Here is an 18,519-nt window from a genome sequence, read left to right as displayed (position 1 = left end):
AAATGTAGCCACCTTCAAACTAGTTTAAAAAAAAAGAAGCTATTTCAAACCTTTATCTTGGTATAACCCATGAAACCAGAAAATCCTGTTAAAAGTGCTTAAAACTACTGTGCTCATTGTTTAATTCAGCTCCGTTTGGGAGGTGAAGCAAGACTAGCAAGAAGGATCTGAAAACCTTGAAATTAGACGTAAATCCCCACATTTCTTATCATGTTCACACTATCTCCCCTGATCTCATCCCCCTTCCCACACGTGGCCTGAAACTCTATAGTCTAAAAGTGACTCTAGAAGAAACTTTAGACGTGACATTTTTTGTGAAACCAGAGCAGTGATCTGCCTTTTTTGGTTTTATTTCAAGAAACAAACCCTCTTGTTGAAACATTGATTTGATGGTTCATTGTCGATTTGTGTTGTAAATCAATTAAAATAGTCTCACAGTACTGGCAGATATTTTTTACTTGTTTTTAGAAAAGAAAGACTTTTAAGATTTAATAACAGAAAAAGAGGATATCTTTGCAGCGATAGCCTTGTGGTGGGTCAGACGTGTTGCTTCTGTCTAGTTAAAATAAGACTAAATTGCTAATCAAGAAAAGTAATATTTACTTGAATTGAGTCACATGTTTTGCCAAAATACTTTGATATATATAGTTTTTGCAAAAAGTTTTACACAGAATTTGTTTACTAATTCATTGATTCTGTGTGGAAAGTCTTTTCTAACTAGTTCACTTCAACAGATGTACACATTTTTCACTTGTTGCATTGCTCAGCTGAAAGAAAGCGTTAAACATAATGATAAATGCCTCGATTTGTGGTAGCTAAGCCATATATTCCATCAGGGATCTATAACTTCCGCTAGCCAGCTGACACACAAGTTTCTCAGTTAAACTCCACAACATAATTCAGCGTTCATGACAAATATGTTCAGTGTGGGTTCAGAGAGGATGGGAAGCATGCAGCGTCTTGTTGAGGCCTCCTCTGCAACTTTCCCTGTGTGTTTATTTGTGGTGTGGGAGGACGGGATGATTGGCTGATAGAGCTCTCAGCCGTGGCAAGAGAGATGATTAAATGTCATAATCTGGCAGTCAGTTCTTATCATTCCACTCACAACACTCTGCAGATTTAGAGAAAAATCTCGGTTTCTAGTCTTTGTCTTAATCAGGGGTGTGTGTGTGATTTATGAATTGCTTAAAGGCTTTGGGTCACACACCTACACACACAGAATAACCCATATTTACTGGTTTGAACACAGGTTCATGCACTTTTGAAAAATCCATCCCACTCTTTATTTATTGTCTGAGAAAACGAAAACACTAAAAACAACATAAATCAGGGCATGAATGGACAGAGCAGTGGAGGAAAACATAAAACAGTCTGTCACTGTTTCGTACTTTCTCTCAAACACACACACACACACACACACACACACTAGGCAGGGGGCTAAAACAAAGGACTTTAAACACCCCTGTCCTTTGTAAGAAAGAGGACAGTGTTTGACTTGTTCTCATTGCCTGTATTGGGCGGTAATTATGCGGGGTGATTTCACAGATGCCCTACAGACTACTGCAGATTAAATGGACTCCTAAAATGGGAGGCTTTGCCCTGAGGTGGCAGTGGGAGCAGTGACTCTCTGTAAATGAGTGTTGACACAAGCTGCTCACCTTTCTGTTGAAATTACTGCGGTCATACACAACTGTGTGTCGCAATGTAGTTTGTTAAGAGAAGTTCAGCATTGTTAAAGCTCCACTTATTATTTTTATAGCACCAACTAATCAAATGTAATGTGAAAGCAGTTATTAACAGTTATGGACATATGTATTCTGACAAATCTGCATCTCTGGGGTGCTTTTTAGCCTCTTTTAAAACTAGTTTTGGTTTTACAGCACACTTATGCTATTGTTCACTTTCACTGCTCTCATCAATCCTGTTTCCAGCAGAAACAATGAACTGACTGGTGCAATCATTGTGGTTTGCTATACAAATACATGGTAATTTTACTGCACTCCATAGTGGAGAGAAGTTGAGCCCACAGTGATTGTTAGAGGACTCTGCTAACGTGAAATTCAACCTCAGTATTTGCTTTCTGCTGCCACTTTTTTGGCTGATTTTATGATTTACTGATGACAGCATGGATATTCTTCTACTGCATTGTTAAGTATGTATACATTATGGATATATAGTATGTATTTAATCTCATTCCAGTGGTAATACCCAAATGTTCCAATGTGCATGTACATGATCCCAAACACATATTTAGATACAAGGCAATTTCATGTGTGTTAAATGATGAAGCTGAGAAGAGACTCTAGACTACAGTCTAGAAGAAAGTTCTCACCATCAGTCACGTGAGGTTTTCCCCCTCAGGGTGCAGTTTCCATGAAAAGACTTGTCACACATAAAGTCAGCATTAATGACAGGGTGCTGCTGCTGTCCTAAAGCTAAACCCTGACCCACCTTTCTAACCTGGCCACAGGGCAGGGAAAACAGAAGGAGGGGGGAACAAACAGATAGACAGGGGGTAAAGAGAATTGCGATGGGGAAACTGTAGAAAAAGTAAACCCGCCCTTTCTTAAAAATGCCAGAGGTTGTATTGAAGGTGAAAGGCAGGGGTGTAGACACGAGAGATGGATAAAAGACAATAGACAGAGACAAGTTTAGTTGTGAAAAGGAGACGTGGAAGAAGGAGGAGGGCGGAGAAGAAGAGAAGCTTATCAGGCTGGAGGAGGGGATGAAAGACAGGGAGGGAGGGAGGGAGGGAAAGGTAAAACAGGAGGATGGGAGGGGAAGTGAAAGCAGCAGGAGGGATTAGAGAAGTCAGCATCTGTTGGAACTTAATTATTAACAATGGTCTTTGTCTGCTAAAATAATGTTTACTCACCACAGATTTATTAAGATTTACACACCATCTGCCCATTCATACTTGAGGATGATGCACTTGGACACTTGAACACTGAAACATTTATGGTTTTGCAAATTTTTCCTGCAGATGTTCAGCATATTTTAAGGCTTTAGATTGATTCCATCTCCCAAACAGACACTGTTTCTTAATGTCAATACAGTTTTTGACATTAAACTTGCCAAGACTTGAAATTTGCATGAGCAATAAATCCATCACACTGATCATTTCGTCGATCATCAGTTTGATAAAAAACTTATGTTATGTTGGCATGGTAGTACAGCTGCTGGCAGGAAGTGTAGATAAGATACAGTAGATGCAGTATTGGAAAAATGACACCCATGTTTTCTTATCATATGTCTTCCACATGACAATATACAATTGAATAACAGAAAAATGAAAGTTCTTAATAATCTCTATGATGGTTTACCTATTTCAAACAAGTTTCAAATATCTGCAAGCGGATTTGTACACAGATTTTCATACCAGCATGAGCAGCAGCCAGTAGCTGCCTGGAAAGTAGGAAATCTATCCAAAGACTCATTGGATTATTAGGAAAATGGTCAGCAGTGATTTGAAATGTATGTAAACTGTAGTCTTGCAAAACTGTGTGTTTTAAACTTTTAAAGCTTCATGCAGTATGACTCTGCATTACACTCACATCAGACTCCCCTTGGTCATTTTTCCCCTCTCTTCTTAGCTGTACGTTGCCACCCCCCCCCCCCCCCCCCTTCCCACGCATACACCCATCAATACCCCTGACTCAACACTGTCTGCTGAATATTATTTTGTATTTTGGTCAATCTGCTGTCATTTTATAGGTCCCCATCCTTGCTGGATAATCTTCACACATTCTCAGCCTCTGTAGCTCGCTCTCTGTCCTCCTTTACGCTCTCTCTCTCTCTCTCTCTCTCTCTCTCTCTCTCTCTCTCTGTGTAATCCGCCTGTTGGCACCACAGGAACAGATAAGTGTGCACCACAGAGAGGTCTATTAAGAGAAGAGAGAGCTCATTGTGGCTGCAATGGGGGCCATTTAAGAATTAAGAAGGAACAAATTGCATCAGTGGATAACGTTTCTTGGGAAAGACTCCACATAGACGGTAACACTTAATGATAAGCTGTAGACCATTTAGACTTTATCAAGTACATTAAGATAGTGGAAACTGTCCACTGTCAGTTATTTTCATGTCTGTCTATCAGAGATGAAGATAATGACTCTTATTGAGTTTACTCTTCCACCATGTCTCCCTTCCTTAAAGGATCATTCTTACAGATAATTATTATGAATTGGATCTTACTTTCATAGCTTTGGCCATCATTTCCAGCAGTTATGATAATGTTATACTCACCGAGTTAACGGCTGAGATGTGGGAACATGGTCCAATGGGGCAAGAAACACAAGTATTCAGAAGATCAGACAGGTTGAAAACAGTTTAGCCAGTTTATCTAAAGCCCTGTATTTGGAGGAAAAGTGAAAGCAGCTGTGCCTGTAATTTTGGGTATAATCCCTGATTGTACAGGAAAACTGTGTGAGCACTCAACTAAACTAAACTGTGATGGATGTTAACAACAGTTTGAGTAATAATTTTATGTTTGTCTAACTTGGGGGTTTATCTAATACCTGTCCGATCATCTTGCTGCTCGTTTTTCTTGCCCCACCAGACCTTTCCTCCTAGTGATAAAGTCAGTGATAATGTTATCGTAACAGATGATGATGGTCCTGTGCATATTTATAAGCTCATCCATCTTCCAGGGTGTTGAACAGGAGCAGGAATGTATGCATAGAAATTCCAGTGCACACGAGGAATATCTAGATTGTTATATGTATTACTTCAGTTGTACATTATTATGAAGCTGTGAGCTGGAATTTCTATGTTTATATTGTAATTAATTGGGATGATCATTTAAAATAACACCAGAGATTCAGCTGCAGTGCTATAGCTCACCTATTCAACCAATGTCCTTAACTTTCATTGCCATTCTTATCTATGTAAAGTGCCGACTCGCAGCTCCTGGACAGATATTCTAACAAGCCTTCAGTGATTCAACCTGAAGGAGCTGCCCAGGGATAGTCATGTAGGTACATTTTTAACAGTGAACCCTCGTGTTACCCACCACTGGGATCAAATGCTGCCACCTTAAACAGACAGTTTACCCTCCTTTTAAATAAAGAGATATGAAGGATAAGAGGAAGTGGGAGGGAAAGGTGCAGAGATGGAGGGTTTGGATAAAGATATTATGTAATGTACTGTTCATAAGCAGCTACTGTATTAAGATGCAGGGAGGCAGAGGGATAAATGTAAAAGGTCAGAGAGAGCAACAGATGGCAGCCAGACAGCCCGGACTGACAATAGGAAGGAGGGCTGTGACAGCGCAGGGACATCTGGGATCTGCCTGGTGCTGTGTATGCACACACACACACACACACATAGGTTTACTTAAGTCACTTTTGGGGTATTTACATAGATTTACATTCATTTCCTGGAGACTTACCTTAACCCTAACTGGTCTTAAGTGTGGTGTGTGTCCCTGAAAGTGACTTAAGTCATATCCACACACACACACACACACACACACACACACACACACACACACACACACACACACACACACACACACACTTTCTTTTACATTTCCTGTTTGAATAGGGGATTAGACTGTGTGTCCTGAGGTTCCTCACACATCACACTATCACGTATAGAGGAAGTTATTTGTAGCACTAATCAGGATGTTACACGTGTTCACTTTCATAATTTCTGTTTTTTGTTTTTTTTAGAAACGATCCCAGCGCAAAATGCACGTGTTGAAAAAATCCCAAAATAGTTTTTGCCAAGTTGACAGATAAATTGAATATTGTCACCACATTGTCTATGTTGGGGTTACCACATCCATCATATGTGCAATCCAGTGACTCATGCATTTGGAAATATAGGGTCATGCTCACTTCATGCTAATGGGCCGGACACTATGAGTCAGAGTCTGTCTGAGAACGGGTCACTCTACTCGCCACGTAGACCTCCAGCATGAGCAATAAGACTATCTGGCTTGGATCTGTGAAAGCTAACAGTGAGTTTACACTGTACATGATCAGACTACTCCTAAAGCAAATAGAGTAGTTCCACATTTTAAACGGTCTTTTCTTTGTTATCTGTGGTCAAAAATTAGTCTAACAAATTTATATGACAAACAAATAATACAACACAATGTACTGTATCCTCGCTTTCTACTGTCAACTGTCCAACAAAGCAGAAATGCCAAAAAATGTTGACAGAAACTTGTATTACAACGCCAGTGTCCCAGTTTTCACTTTGTCAAACCTTTCCAATTTGACACAGCCAAGCTCAGGGGAAGTGCAGGCTGAGTTAAGACTGGCCAAGGGAAACAGCTGTGCCTAAATGTTGGCTGAGAATTCAGCAGGCCCAGAGCCTAGTGATATCACCACCTCATCTCATGCCCCACCTGTCATGCTTTGCTACAGCCACGTGGAAAAACTGCATTGAAGAGCAAGATAACAACTATGTACGGTATGTGCCAGTAATTTAGTTAGTAGATATAACCAGGCTTTGCTTAAATTATTTGCGATTGTTGCAGTGTCCAACTCAATCCATGAAAACCCTCAGCTGTAAAGAGCTGAGGTCACTCTTCTGGCACTGAAATGTGTCTTCTCATGGAGGGGTTTGCTCCTCAGTCTTTCTGAAAAGTTGAAATATGACACTGAGTTGTTTGACTGTATTTTAAGCTAAACAGGTATCAACCACTGCACAGGATAGTAGCATTTGAGTGTCCTATTGTTTTGTCAATGACAAAAAAGTTATCATTTGTTAGCATTTAAAAACTACAGATCGGTTTTGAAAATAATAGTGGTTATTTTTTGGGGGGGTTAAAATTATGAAGTTACATTAATTTGAGAGATTTCTATCCAAAGATTGTGTACACCTTGATTTTCCACTATGTATATGAAAAAGATTGTGTAGCCTCATGTGAAGCAGAATCCTCAACAAGTCAAAGATCTCTGTGTGCACAGTGACAGTATGTTCAGGTGCATTACCATCATCTACAGAAGCAGGCATGTTTACTGTTCTTCCTGAAGAGAAAATGCTCTGTTTGCTGTGTGATTTAGGTGAGACTGAAGACGAAGTCCATTATATGTTTTATTGGTCATTATATGAGGATTTAAGGGCTACGCTATTTAGTAAAATGTTTGTGGCTGATATCATTTGTAGACATTGGTACAGAAAACAAAGTTCTTTGTTTGCAATGTAATGTAAGAAGTTTCTTTCTTGTCTGTTTGACAAATGTTTCACTACTGCAACTGTGGTGTCTTGTCTTTGGTGTCTTGTAAGTCCATGTAGGCTGGCCACTTGTATGTGCATGACACAATAACTTACTATACTGTATAACTATACACATCAGCAGCAATTTGGGTGTCAATTTGGTGTCTTGTTTAAGCACATTTCAACAAGTGGAGCTATGGATCAAGCCAACAACCCTACAATTTATGGCTGATCCACTCTACCACTTGGGTTACTGCCACCCAAATTTCTCTCCCCAGTATGAGATACTCATTTATCCTAGAATATGGACAAAGAACTCCAGGATTATATTTCAGTATTTCACAAAGATAGATGAAAAAATGCTCAGAACCCACTGAGCTAAAAATGCTTGTGCAACAAAGGAACAGGGACAGGACTTCAAATTACCCAATGATTAAATCTATTACATAACTGTCAGACTTACTTCTGTTGTCATAACACTTTGTGTTGTGTTTTGTCCAGTTTTGAAAAGTTAATCCTTTTTTTCAGGATACACACACTGTGACATTGTTTCTTGGTGACCAAACAAGCCCAGAAGTCACTTCACAGTTTCTTGTTCCATGAAGGAATGAGTCTTTAGAAAGCCATCTATTCAGCTGCATGAGGGTCCACAACAGTAAATTCACTGCTCTGTCAGCTCCAACACACCCACATATTGTTCAGACTTCCCAGTGGCCATAGTCACTGGACTGCATGTGTGTCTGAAACATCTGCCTGCTAAGAAGAGTGTGACCTAATTTCCAAGGTGGAGATGAGGCAAAATTTACCATTCAAATGAGCTGTGTCCTTATTACACAAGCATTCATCGTCTAATGCTTTCAACATAGATCAAGACACTGCTGCTGCTTCAATACTGAATCACTTTGGAGAAGTCACAAATGCTGTCTGTCAGGTCATAGATAGGTCAGTGTGATAGTGATGATGGAGATCATAATGGATGTGCAATTAAAGGGAGTGCATGATGTCAGGGAGAGGCAGTATTATAATGACATCCGTGACAGCCTGTCACTCCTGATGTCAGCGAGTCTGGATTCTCTCATAATGGTGAAAGCTTTTCATTGCCAGGGAAAGACTTCAGGGGTCCTCAGTGCAGTCTGCTGTTTGTGTGCATTTGTTTGTTATTAATAAGTTGCTTTACATTGTGGTCACTACTCAGAAATTAAACTTTATATAATGTTAGACCATCTCTCATCATCATTTAATATTTGTTAGTTGACAAATTGCCAGATTGTCATGCTTTGCTACTTCTACCACTTCACAGCAATGCTTCACATTTCTTGCATTAAAGGCACACGTGAGCAAATTAAAATCTCCACTTTACTTGACTTTCCTATCTTTGGACTATGGGAGGAAATCACAACACCTGAAGAAAAGCCTCATGAACATGAGAAGAACAAGCAAAGGCCACACAGACAGAGTTGCAACAAACTTCTGACCTTCCCTCTGTAAGGCAACAGTTCAAACAACAAGTTGAACAGAAAGGCAAGGACACAGATGCACACACACACACACATGAACCTGTCCATACTCACATTTAAACATGACAAACAGGCACACACATGCTCACTTACAAATGCATCTACCCACGCACACACCACTCTATATGTCCCGGTACACGGTTACTGATAATGTGCAAACAAAATAGCATCAGAGAGATCAACATGAACACACACACACGTTGAAGTTCCCCTCTCCTCACGCGGCGCCAGCAGGGACATCTGGACACCAGTGATGTGAAGACCCAGTGGAAAGCTGAACCTGATATTTGGCTCTGTGTATTTCTGTCTCTTTATGATGTGGACACACACATCTGTGTGTCTCTGCCCAGCCTATTCATAGCACGACCGCTTCGGCAGTCTTGAGGGGCCTCCCATAGGAATCCACTGTGATGTATAGATGGACACATGGTTGCAGGATTTAATGTGTTTGTCTTTCTCTGTCAGTTTCTCCACATGTCCACCCTTTTCTTCATTCACCTTTCTATCTTTAAATGCTTCCAATCCCTTCTCCTTACTGTTTTCCTGTATCTCCATCCCTTCATTTCGTCCTGCTCTCCTTTCCTGAGTCTTCCTGACTTTCCCACACTTCCAGCCCTGCACATATACAGACTGTCTGCTGCCAAGGCCAACACTTCTACGGGACTGACCCATGCTGCCAAAAAGATGCCCACTGCTGCCAAGCGGGAAGGTTGTTTTAGAAAAAAAGAACAACTCCCACCGTGCCCTCAGAGGATCATGTATTGTGTCAACATGCTCTCTCAGATCAGTGCCAGCTGCCCGGCTTCGAGCAGGAACCCTCCAAACATTGCACCATCGTCCAGAACAGCGCAGATACGTGGACACGCTATGGCATAATGCCCACAGCTCCCCTCTGCCAACTGTGCTGAAGAAACAACGTGGAGACGGGTATATTCATGCCAACTTCCTGCCATCAGATTAACACAGACTGGTATGCACTGATAGTGGGCTGGCCACGTCCACAGACTGTGAGCAGCCGCCGTACACAGCTGTGAGGGATTCTCAGCTCGTGGGCTCATTTGAACACTTCAAAACATCAAGACTTGTGTGAAATGAAATCAAAGGCACAGATGCAGTAAGTGGCTGAAGGAAAGGAGGGGCATAATATCTTCCTTTACATAAGAGCGGACATAGAACCACATTAAAGAACAAATACTTGAACTGAACTAATTTAATTGTGGTCCCTGGTCTGTCTGCACCTGCTGCGCTGCCACTATGGAGCCAGTATAGAAGCGTAAATCTCCTCATACTTAGTGACCTTTGGCCCCTGGTGGTCAGCAGACGGAGGGGTGCCTCTGACATAAGATTACTTCAGCCACACCTGCTGCTGGGCCAGGGAGGGGTCAAACCCTCCTGTGTCCCTCCACCTCTGGAAATAGACCCTGTTGCTACAGAAGTTACATAAGTCCCTGCTTTGTTGACTGACTGATTAATGAGCACAGAGGGTAAGAGACTTGTAATATCTATTTCAGTGTGTGTGTGTGTGTGTCTGTTGTTGAACGTATGAGTTTACATTCTTGGGAGGAAGTTAACATCCCACTTCTTCTTATGATATTGCATACGGTCTGTTTTGGGAAGTCTTTCTGAGAAAAGGGACAGAGTGTTAGAGATCAGAAAGTCATTGAAATAGGGACTCACGGGGAAGCAGTGATGGTGGGCTAATAAAGTGCTGAGATGGTGAGGCGCCACAGTAGCTGTCAATCAAAGATTCCCGCTGTTACTGCTGCAATTCAGCCACTCAGCAGCTCTACACCTACTGTGCTCCATGGCCTCTTAAAGAAATCAATACATACTTGTCTGATGTGATTTTAACCCCATTAAGAGATCCCTTCGAAATGGGTTTTCAATCTAAGTGATGGGTACCAAAATCCACATGTATTTAAAAGTGTATTTGAAGTCGAATCAAATCAATATCTTTCAAGGTCACTGTGTAAATTGCCAAATTTCCTCTTTTTGTTGCAATCCTTTCACTGCAGCTGAACAGGAAAACACAATCTGTCAAGACACAAAGAGGGTTTGTTTTACTAAAAGACTGTAACTTTATGTGACTAACTCAGACAGCTGAGGTCTCAGATTATCTTCAGCTAAACTTTAAATACATTTTTTCCCAAACGAGGACTGTGGATTTTTTTTTTCATCACTTGCATTATAATTGCATTTGGAGGGGATCTTCTAATGGTCAGTATGAACAGGAGGAATGATTACAGCAAGAAAAACCTGTTTCAATGTTCACTTGGGCATCTGATTTATGTTTTAACACAGACTTGAAAAGCTGTGAACCGATCCTTTAAGGACTGCATGACACACACTGAAAAAGGGCTAATGCATTAGTTTTAAATTATTCTGTAATGTAAATAGCTGAATGTATAGTACAAAAGCAGGCTGTGATGATTAGAGAGAGAGAGAAACACACATGCACGTTAAATTCAGATCTGTTACATGACAGAAAAAACTTCACTGAAGCCAAGAGAAGCAGAAAATTCACATCAACAATAAAGAGAGGAGGCATGTGTTACTAAAAGAACAATATTTCACTTTAATATTACCTCTGGCAGGCATTAGCTGTATTAAATACATATATTGCTTTCCAGTTTTTTTCCCAGAGTGGATTAAGTTCACATTCGTATTAAGCACGTCACCAACTTTATTCCAGTCAACGAGTGTCAAACCTTAATCTGACTGTCCATTTAATATCAAGGCAAATAAAATTTGAAACAATTATTATTTACATGAGATACAAAAATATATTTCACAAAAACGACTAATAAATTTACAATAAGAAGCTCTATAAAATTACAAATATATTTCTATTATAAAAAGCCATTTTAAATACTCTTTCAGCTCAGGTTTTTGGATGAGGGAGTGTGACCTGGTGTGTGTGGTGGGGGTGATTTGTGGCTCTGACAATAAATGTTCCAGTAACTCTGTATGGCATATATTCAATGTTTTAGAGTCCAATACCTCACGGCTGCTTAGTATTCATGTCCTTGTTTTCCCTACAATGCTAATTTTGATCCTTCTTGCACTCCTTACAGCCCAGTAGCCAAGTGGTCTGGAGTTAGTTGAGCACTGCTGGGTTAACTTTAGCAGAGCGCTGGCTAGACCTGTTGCCGAGGTGGAGCCACTTGGCAGTTGCTGGGCCATCCAGCTGTATCCTGTTGGGGGGGTGGGGGGGTGGAGAAGTTTCAGTGTGGGAGCAGGTGCGTGTTGGCTGCTCAAGGGGGGTCCAGGCATCCACTCCCTCCCTCTGTCATGGCTACACTCCAAGATGACTGTGATCCTCCGTGTCACATGCCTAAGAACAGACAGACAGACCTGATTAGAACAGGACTCCTTGGCTCCTTGGTCGCCCGCTCTATTCTCAGCGGACGTTCGGTTTTACAGGCTGGTCATCGTAAATACTGGTGGCCCTAATAAACACGCCATTCTCCAGGGCTAACAGGGGGGCTGGCTGACTGCCCGACTGACTGATTGAATGTTCCAGCTTTACAGAGCTACTGGACGCCGGCGAGCTATGAAAGACGGACATTCAGCGGCTGAGACACAGAACAGAGCAGGGAGGTGGAGGAAAAAAAAAACACAAAAATACGGAGAGCATTTCAACTCCCACTTCTGTTTCATTCCACTCCTGACATTTACAGTTGGAATTCCAGCCCAGGTTTGCAGCAGCACACATTCCTAATACTCTGATGCAAGTTCAAACACTCACAAGCCCTGTAGTAACGAAGAGGTTAGCCATTTATACCAGTGACGTTCCATAAGAGACTACACTACACCTTCTTGCCTTCTCGGATTACAGCTTCATGCATGTACATACACACAGCTCTGTGTATGTGTTGTGCTATATTTACATGAAAAAGGGATAAGGGGAGAAAGGGATGGGATGAAATAGAAAACCTTGTGCACAGTGCTATGTGGCAGCACTTTTCTTCAAAACAAATGTAAATGGACACGATGCCTTTTTCTCCAGTGTAACACCAGAGGCCCTTATGGTCCATGCAACATGCCTCCTTCATAGTCCTGACACATCACTGTTTCTTGGAAACCTATAGGGGGAGTGACTCCTGTGTCATTTTAGGAGTGGTCATTAGCATTACTGACATAAGGAACAAATGCTCCTGTTAATCCAGAGTAGCAAGAGGCGCCAGTGCACAGGCTAATTCATCAGGGGTTCTGACAGCCAGGTTGCATTAGCACTTACTTTCTAATGTCCTGTCAAGGTCGGCGATGAAGTCCTCCAGTTCTTTAGTGTCGCCGAGTTTGGCTGCAAGGGAGACAGAGATATTTAATCACAGATTATAAAACAACAAATAGGAAGGTTGTTCTTTTCTTTCACTATGTGATTTATACTTTATTAATCTGTCTGCAGCCTAGCCATGTGCCAAAGTAAGTCAAAGCTGGATTTTCTTTTTTTTTTTTTTTTCATTATGAAAAGTCACAATTTCAACTCACGTTTTGGTGACATAAGAGGAGGTGAGGTGGTGGTAGGGGAGTTCAGCCTCTCATCGCTGAAGCTGAAGCTGTTTCTATTGAGCGACTCTGCACCTGATGGAAAAAGAGAGACAGACAAATTAGATTAAATGAATGTTCGCTTTTCAGTGTACTCACACAAACACACAAAAAATGCCCATTTTTGATCTGTCAGTGGAACGACTTCAGCTTGTAATCACTGCATTCTCCTCTAATGATACCCTTCCACTATGGGCTGTCACACACATGCATGTGCTTGTATTTGCACAAACTGACATTTGTATACACACAAACACATGTCACGCTCACAGCATAAGTTTCTGGAGTTAAAAACTATACTCCAACTCCAACGCTGACAACTTGTCTGCATTTCCAGCAGCTTCTGCTTTGCTTCACCGGACGACTCAAGAGCAAAAAATACCACATGTAACCATAACTAAGCTGCTAAACCTCCATTGTGGCAGCTAGTCACAGCAGTATAACAGGTTGGCCTGGGCAGAGATGTCTCCGGAGTCAACTCTTAAACAAGATTTACCTCCAACGTGTTTAAAGGCTGATACAAGTGCAGGGGTAATGTTTCTGCCTCCCATGTGCCATTTGTTTGTCTGGTAAAGAAATGTAAAGAAGAAAGAGATTTCCAGTACAACAAGATAGTATTTGACTTGTCTGTCTGCCTTAATTTGTTAAAAGCAGCGTTTTTTGTCATTGACATACTTAACCAGCTTGGTGGAAATGTCAATCTTCCTGATAATGATATCTGAGTATGCAGTGAGTACGTGTGAGAAAAGGAATATTGTGCAGCACTTACATCTATTTCACTCCACTCTGTAGAGCTCCAGCGGCCCTTAACAGCGTCTCAGATGTCAACCACTTATTTACTCCCCCCTCTCTGACCCGTACAACTCCCACCACTCAGCACTGAACACACAGCGTGAGATAGGAGACGCCACACACAACGGGGAGCACCCAGGCACACATTTGCAGCATTTGATTTGGACATGAAACCTCCTCATTTCTCTCAGCTTTCTTTTTCTGCTCTCCAAAATGTAACTCTCCCTCACTCACACACGCACGCTCCGTAGGGTGCATCTCTCAGACTCTGCACAGTTTCCGTCATTTATCTGTGCCTTCAACAGTCCATCCATCCATCAGGCTGCAACACAATGGGTCGTCCCTGCGTGGGACAGGTCCCTCTTCATTAGACTGCCATGGAGAGGACAGAGCTCATGCAGGAATCTGATCCCGTCAGCAAATCAACAAGCTCAGTATCGCAGACACAGGTCAAACACCTTCCTGCTGTTTTCATCACTGGGGGTGCTTGCTGCAAGACCCTTAGCGGTGATGTGGTAATAATTACAAAAATTCCAGCTGAACTGGTCAAATTGAAGATATGCTGACAAAACAACTGGAGCCTCAGTTATTATGCAATTACCAAACTTTGATCACAAAGAAAAAAAACCCATGAAATTTTAGAAAGCACTAGCGCCTGATAATCTTTCTCTGGAATCTATCATGCATGCAGCAGGGAGGTCTTGTTAATTGGACATCCTCTTTCTGCTCTTAAATGGTTTCACAGACTGCCTTTCCAGAAAACCCAAGACTATAAAGACATTAGCACATCTTCCCATGGAAGTCCCAACCCTCTGACATGTGTTTGGGAAACTATCTTAGCTCATGGGGACCTGAAGCATACTTTTCCCTAAATGTCAGCTATATGAGGCTATCCCATTTGGGTGAAAGCCAGCCTCAGGCCAGCTCCGCAGCTGGGGAAGCAGACCTCTATAGCACTGTATGGTAGAGTAATATAGTAATGAATGGCAGTAAAACTTGAGAGGAGAAGCCACAATATGGGGGCAGGTGTGCCAAAATATGCAGCAGTAGCTTAATCTAACCTCAGAGCCTCTGCACCATGATTAAAAATTTCTCTGTCTCTCTCTTTATCTCTCTCATCATGTGTAATTGTGCGTGTGAGCGTACAAGCATGTGTGCCAGTCACTCCAGCTGCCCTCTTGATTACAGATGATAAGATACTAAACAAGAGGCAAGACTAATGTGGGAAACAGACTATCACAACTGAAGCAAAGTTAACAAGTTCCTGATAAAAAGGACACTGATATGACTGACTACTTAGGACTTTTTTCTAAAGTAAAGTGGGCAGATCATCATCAGTTAGAGATGACTGAGAAGTATAGTTGCTGAGAAAAAAAATAACTACTGTATTTAATTACCATAGTGCCTGATCTCCATTCTGGAGTCTCAGGTGTCAGTTCAAGGTTTTCACAAATTGAGGACTTTTTATTGCGCTACTGTCTGATTTATATGATATAATTGTAGTGACTATGTGGTCCACATTATTTTATCAAGATATAGATTATAACAAGTTGTAAATAGTCCAAAGAGAAAAGTTGCCAATATTTTGGTTGTCACATTTGTAAATCATCCTATAGCAAACCTACAGGACAGAGCTCCCTAAAGCTGCTGAATATACAGTTAATAATTAATCTCCAACTAAGTCCTAACTTACTCTCTGAGTCGCTGATGCCGCTGTCGCTGACGCTGGCGCAGCTCCTCCTCTTCATGGTCTGCAGGTGCTCGTCGTACCTGAAGTGCCGCTTCTCTACCGGGGACGTGAAGTCTTCGATCACCGCGTCGAACTCGCACAGCACGTCGTTCAGGTCCTCCTCTTTGGTGAACTTCGCTGCAGGAAAAACAAACAAACACACAAACATGAAATACAGGGTCATAATAAAGTCACTGTAATATTTCCTATTAGAATTTGAATATAATTTTATTGTAGTGTCCCTATCGAAATGTGATGGGAATATGAACCTATAGTGATAAACCATAAACAGCCTACAAACAAACAAATAAGACATGATGGAAAAACATCTCACATTTACCTTGAGGTGCGAGTTTTGGAGACTTCATGATTCCAGTAATCGGGTTAGAGATTATCCAGAAGCTTCTGTCCTGTAAAGTCTGTTATATATAAATATGTCCCTCAGTGTAAAGTCCCGCTCTGTCCTCCTGTATGCTGAACTGCTGCAGGTCTTGCACTCATCCCTCCAGCCCGAGGACTGCCGCCTTTTAACCAGCCCTGCTGTGGGGGCGGTGACGAGAGAGGCAAGGGAGGAGAGGGCAGGGTGTGTGTGTGTGTGTGTGTGTGTGTGTGTGTGTGTGTGTGTGCTGTCAGTGACCAATAAAGCTTTTCCCGGTTGAAGTTGCACACCCCTGACGTCTCCCTCATAAAAGTATGTTTGTAAACAACTTATGTGTCACTTGCCAGGCAGAGGGGTGTAATCCAGAGATATTTATAATCATGACCCAGTGCTTTTCATATTTTGTCACTGGGCAGATCATGACAGAACGAGGCCAAACTGTAATTAATATCAGGAAGAGCCTATCAGTTTCTTTATTTGATTGTCTCAATGATAGAAACCTTAACTGAAAGTCATTTATAGCTACAATATGTATGGAAAGTAACTAAGTTGCCAGCATCTACTCAAGTACTGTACTCAAGTACTTTTACTATTATATTTATGATATATCGGAGTAGTTATACAACCATTTTATGCTATACAGTATACGTCACTACATTTCAGAGCTAAATATTGTACTTTTTACTCCACAGTATTTACTCAGCAGCCTGTAGTCCTATTAGTTACTTTACACATTAATATTCTTCACATGCAAAGTGGATGATCAGCCAATAAAATCCAAAACATTGTTACAAATTTACCCAACAGTATGTTTAATAGAAATTAAGCTGCAGCTTGGGTATATACAACATCAACATGCTGCTAACATGTTGATAATAACATAATACATAACACTAACAGAAGCCATTCTGCCTTTATAATGAGTGCTTTTACTTATGATACTTTAAGTATATTTTACTGGTAATACTTCTTTTCTTTTTCTGTACTTCTAATGGAGTATTTTTACATTGTTAAATTACTTAAGTAAACAGTTTGAAAATTTCATCCACCATGATATATAACATTTGTAGTATGGATAACATGGGCCAGCCTTAGTGAATGAGGGATACGTCTAGTGTACATACATCAGTTGTGTGTTTTTCAATGAGGGTTGCGCACAGAGGGCTCAGAGAACCACCACAGGGCTGCGAAACTGTCAGCAGAATGAGGAATAATTTAATATTATTTAATTTGAAGAGAGCACACATACTGTATACTGTAAATAGGAAAGAGCACAGGAATGAGAATTCACTCTGATATTATTCACAAAGAGGCTTCTATCATCAAGTTGTGAACTTTTTGTCAAAAAAAAAAAAGTTCTCTGAATATCCATGACTGTTTGAATGTGGGATTATGCTTGAAGTTTGTTTTAAAGATTTAAAAAGAATCTTTTTAGACTTATGTCACACTGGATGTCTTGATCACGTGGTTTTGTACCACATGATATCTAGTGATCTTATCAGGTGGAGGTCTATCAGACAAAATCTGGTATGAAAATATTTCGTCTAGGCCTGATCTTCAGCCAAAGTGAACATGGAGCGACACCTGGTGGTGCATCATGATAACTGCATCTGATTTTGAATCAGTCACGCTATTGCTCTCTTTTAAAAAACCTTTCTGCAAAACAGCTAAGCTTTGCTATTCTTTTAACTCCCGTTAATTCTTGACCTTGGAAACAGAAGTTGACAAAACAGTCTCAACTCAAGTTACAGTCATTCACTTGTCTCAGAGCTTTCACTGTATCACACAGTGTTCATCAGCAGATGAAGTTAACTGAAAGTTTGAACCTCTACAGTTCCCCGACAACTGATAAAACTTCATCTGCTGATGAAGCCTGTGTGATACAATTGAAAGGTCTGGAACAGTAAGAGGACCTTGAGTTTGAGACTTTGTCTTTTGTCTTCATGTGCAAGTTTGGCAAAAAGATTTTTCAACTGTCAGGAATTCTTTGTAGCATATATTTTTAACCCCCCAATCAGGTACTTGTTGTACTCTCAGTGTACTCTTACTACATCCTTAACAAGTCTAAAAACCCCACTCCCACTCTGCAAATACTGTACAAGCCACTGAGAACTTTACCTCACCAGACTTTCTGTAAATTTAGCTTTTGTATGGTCTGTCTTTTGTTTAATTATTAAGCTTCAAGACCTAGTAACCTTACCTTAGTAGGTCTTGTGTATAATAGCAATGATTTAAGTTGTAAGTTGTAATAATGGCATTATTGGTTACATTACATTACTTGCTATGATGCTCGCAGCTATAGAGGCTTGGTGTCACTTATTTTTTTTAACATGAAGCAAGATTTTGTAAAGAATTTCTGGTCTGATGAGCAGCTAAATTGCCTTCAT

The 18,519-nt window shown here is 40.9% G+C and overlaps 1 protein-coding gene across 2 annotated transcripts; it reads right to left on the bottom strand.

The window, feature by feature from the left end:
* Window positions 1-11,235: 11,235 nt before the first annotated feature.
* Window positions 11,236-16,264, bottom strand: rgcc (regulator of cell cycle). 2 transcript variants are annotated; one of them, XM_067604147.1, is made up of 5 exons: window positions 16,094-16,263; window positions 15,718-15,891; window positions 13,176-13,268; window positions 12,925-12,987; window positions 11,236-12,018 (listed from the first exon to the last, which is right to left on the bottom strand). In XM_067604147.1, exons 1-5 carry the CDS (start codon window positions 16,119-16,121, stop codon window positions 12,011-12,013), a joined length of 366 nt encoding a protein of 121 aa, XP_067460248.1. In that variant the 5' UTR covers window positions 16,122-16,263; the 3' UTR covers window positions 11,236-12,010. The 2 variants fall into 2 exon arrangements, with proteins under 2 accessions (XP_067460248.1, XP_067460247.1); XM_067604146.1 differs by lacking the exon at window positions 11,236-12,018 and having other exon boundaries at window positions 12,914-12,987; window positions 16,094-16,264.
* Window positions 16,265-18,519: the final 2,255 nt, after the last annotated feature.

Source organism: Thunnus thynnus, chromosome 11, assembly GCF_963924715.1.
Source record: "Thunnus thynnus chromosome 11, fThuThy2.1, whole genome shotgun sequence".
Classification (NCBI taxonomy): Eukaryota; Metazoa; Chordata; class Actinopteri; order Scombriformes; family Scombridae; genus Thunnus; species Thunnus thynnus.
Note: the sequence above shows the minus strand (reverse complement) of the source record. Positions and strands in the feature narration are given on the sequence as shown.

Excerpts from the sequence above, each read along its gene's own strand:
- rgcc (XM_067604146.1), bottom strand. The coding sequence starts at position 16,121 with ATGAAGTCTCCAAAACTCGCACCTCAAG. Across the intron at positions 15,892-16,093 it reads TCCAAAACTCGCACCTCAAG|CGAAGTTCACCAAAGAGGAG; the intron begins GTAAATGTGAGA and ends TTTTTCCTGCAG. Across the intron at positions 13,269-15,717 it reads CGGCATCAGCGACTCAGAGA|GTGCAGAGTCGCTCAATAGA; the intron begins GTAAGTTAGGAC and ends TTTTTCCATCAG.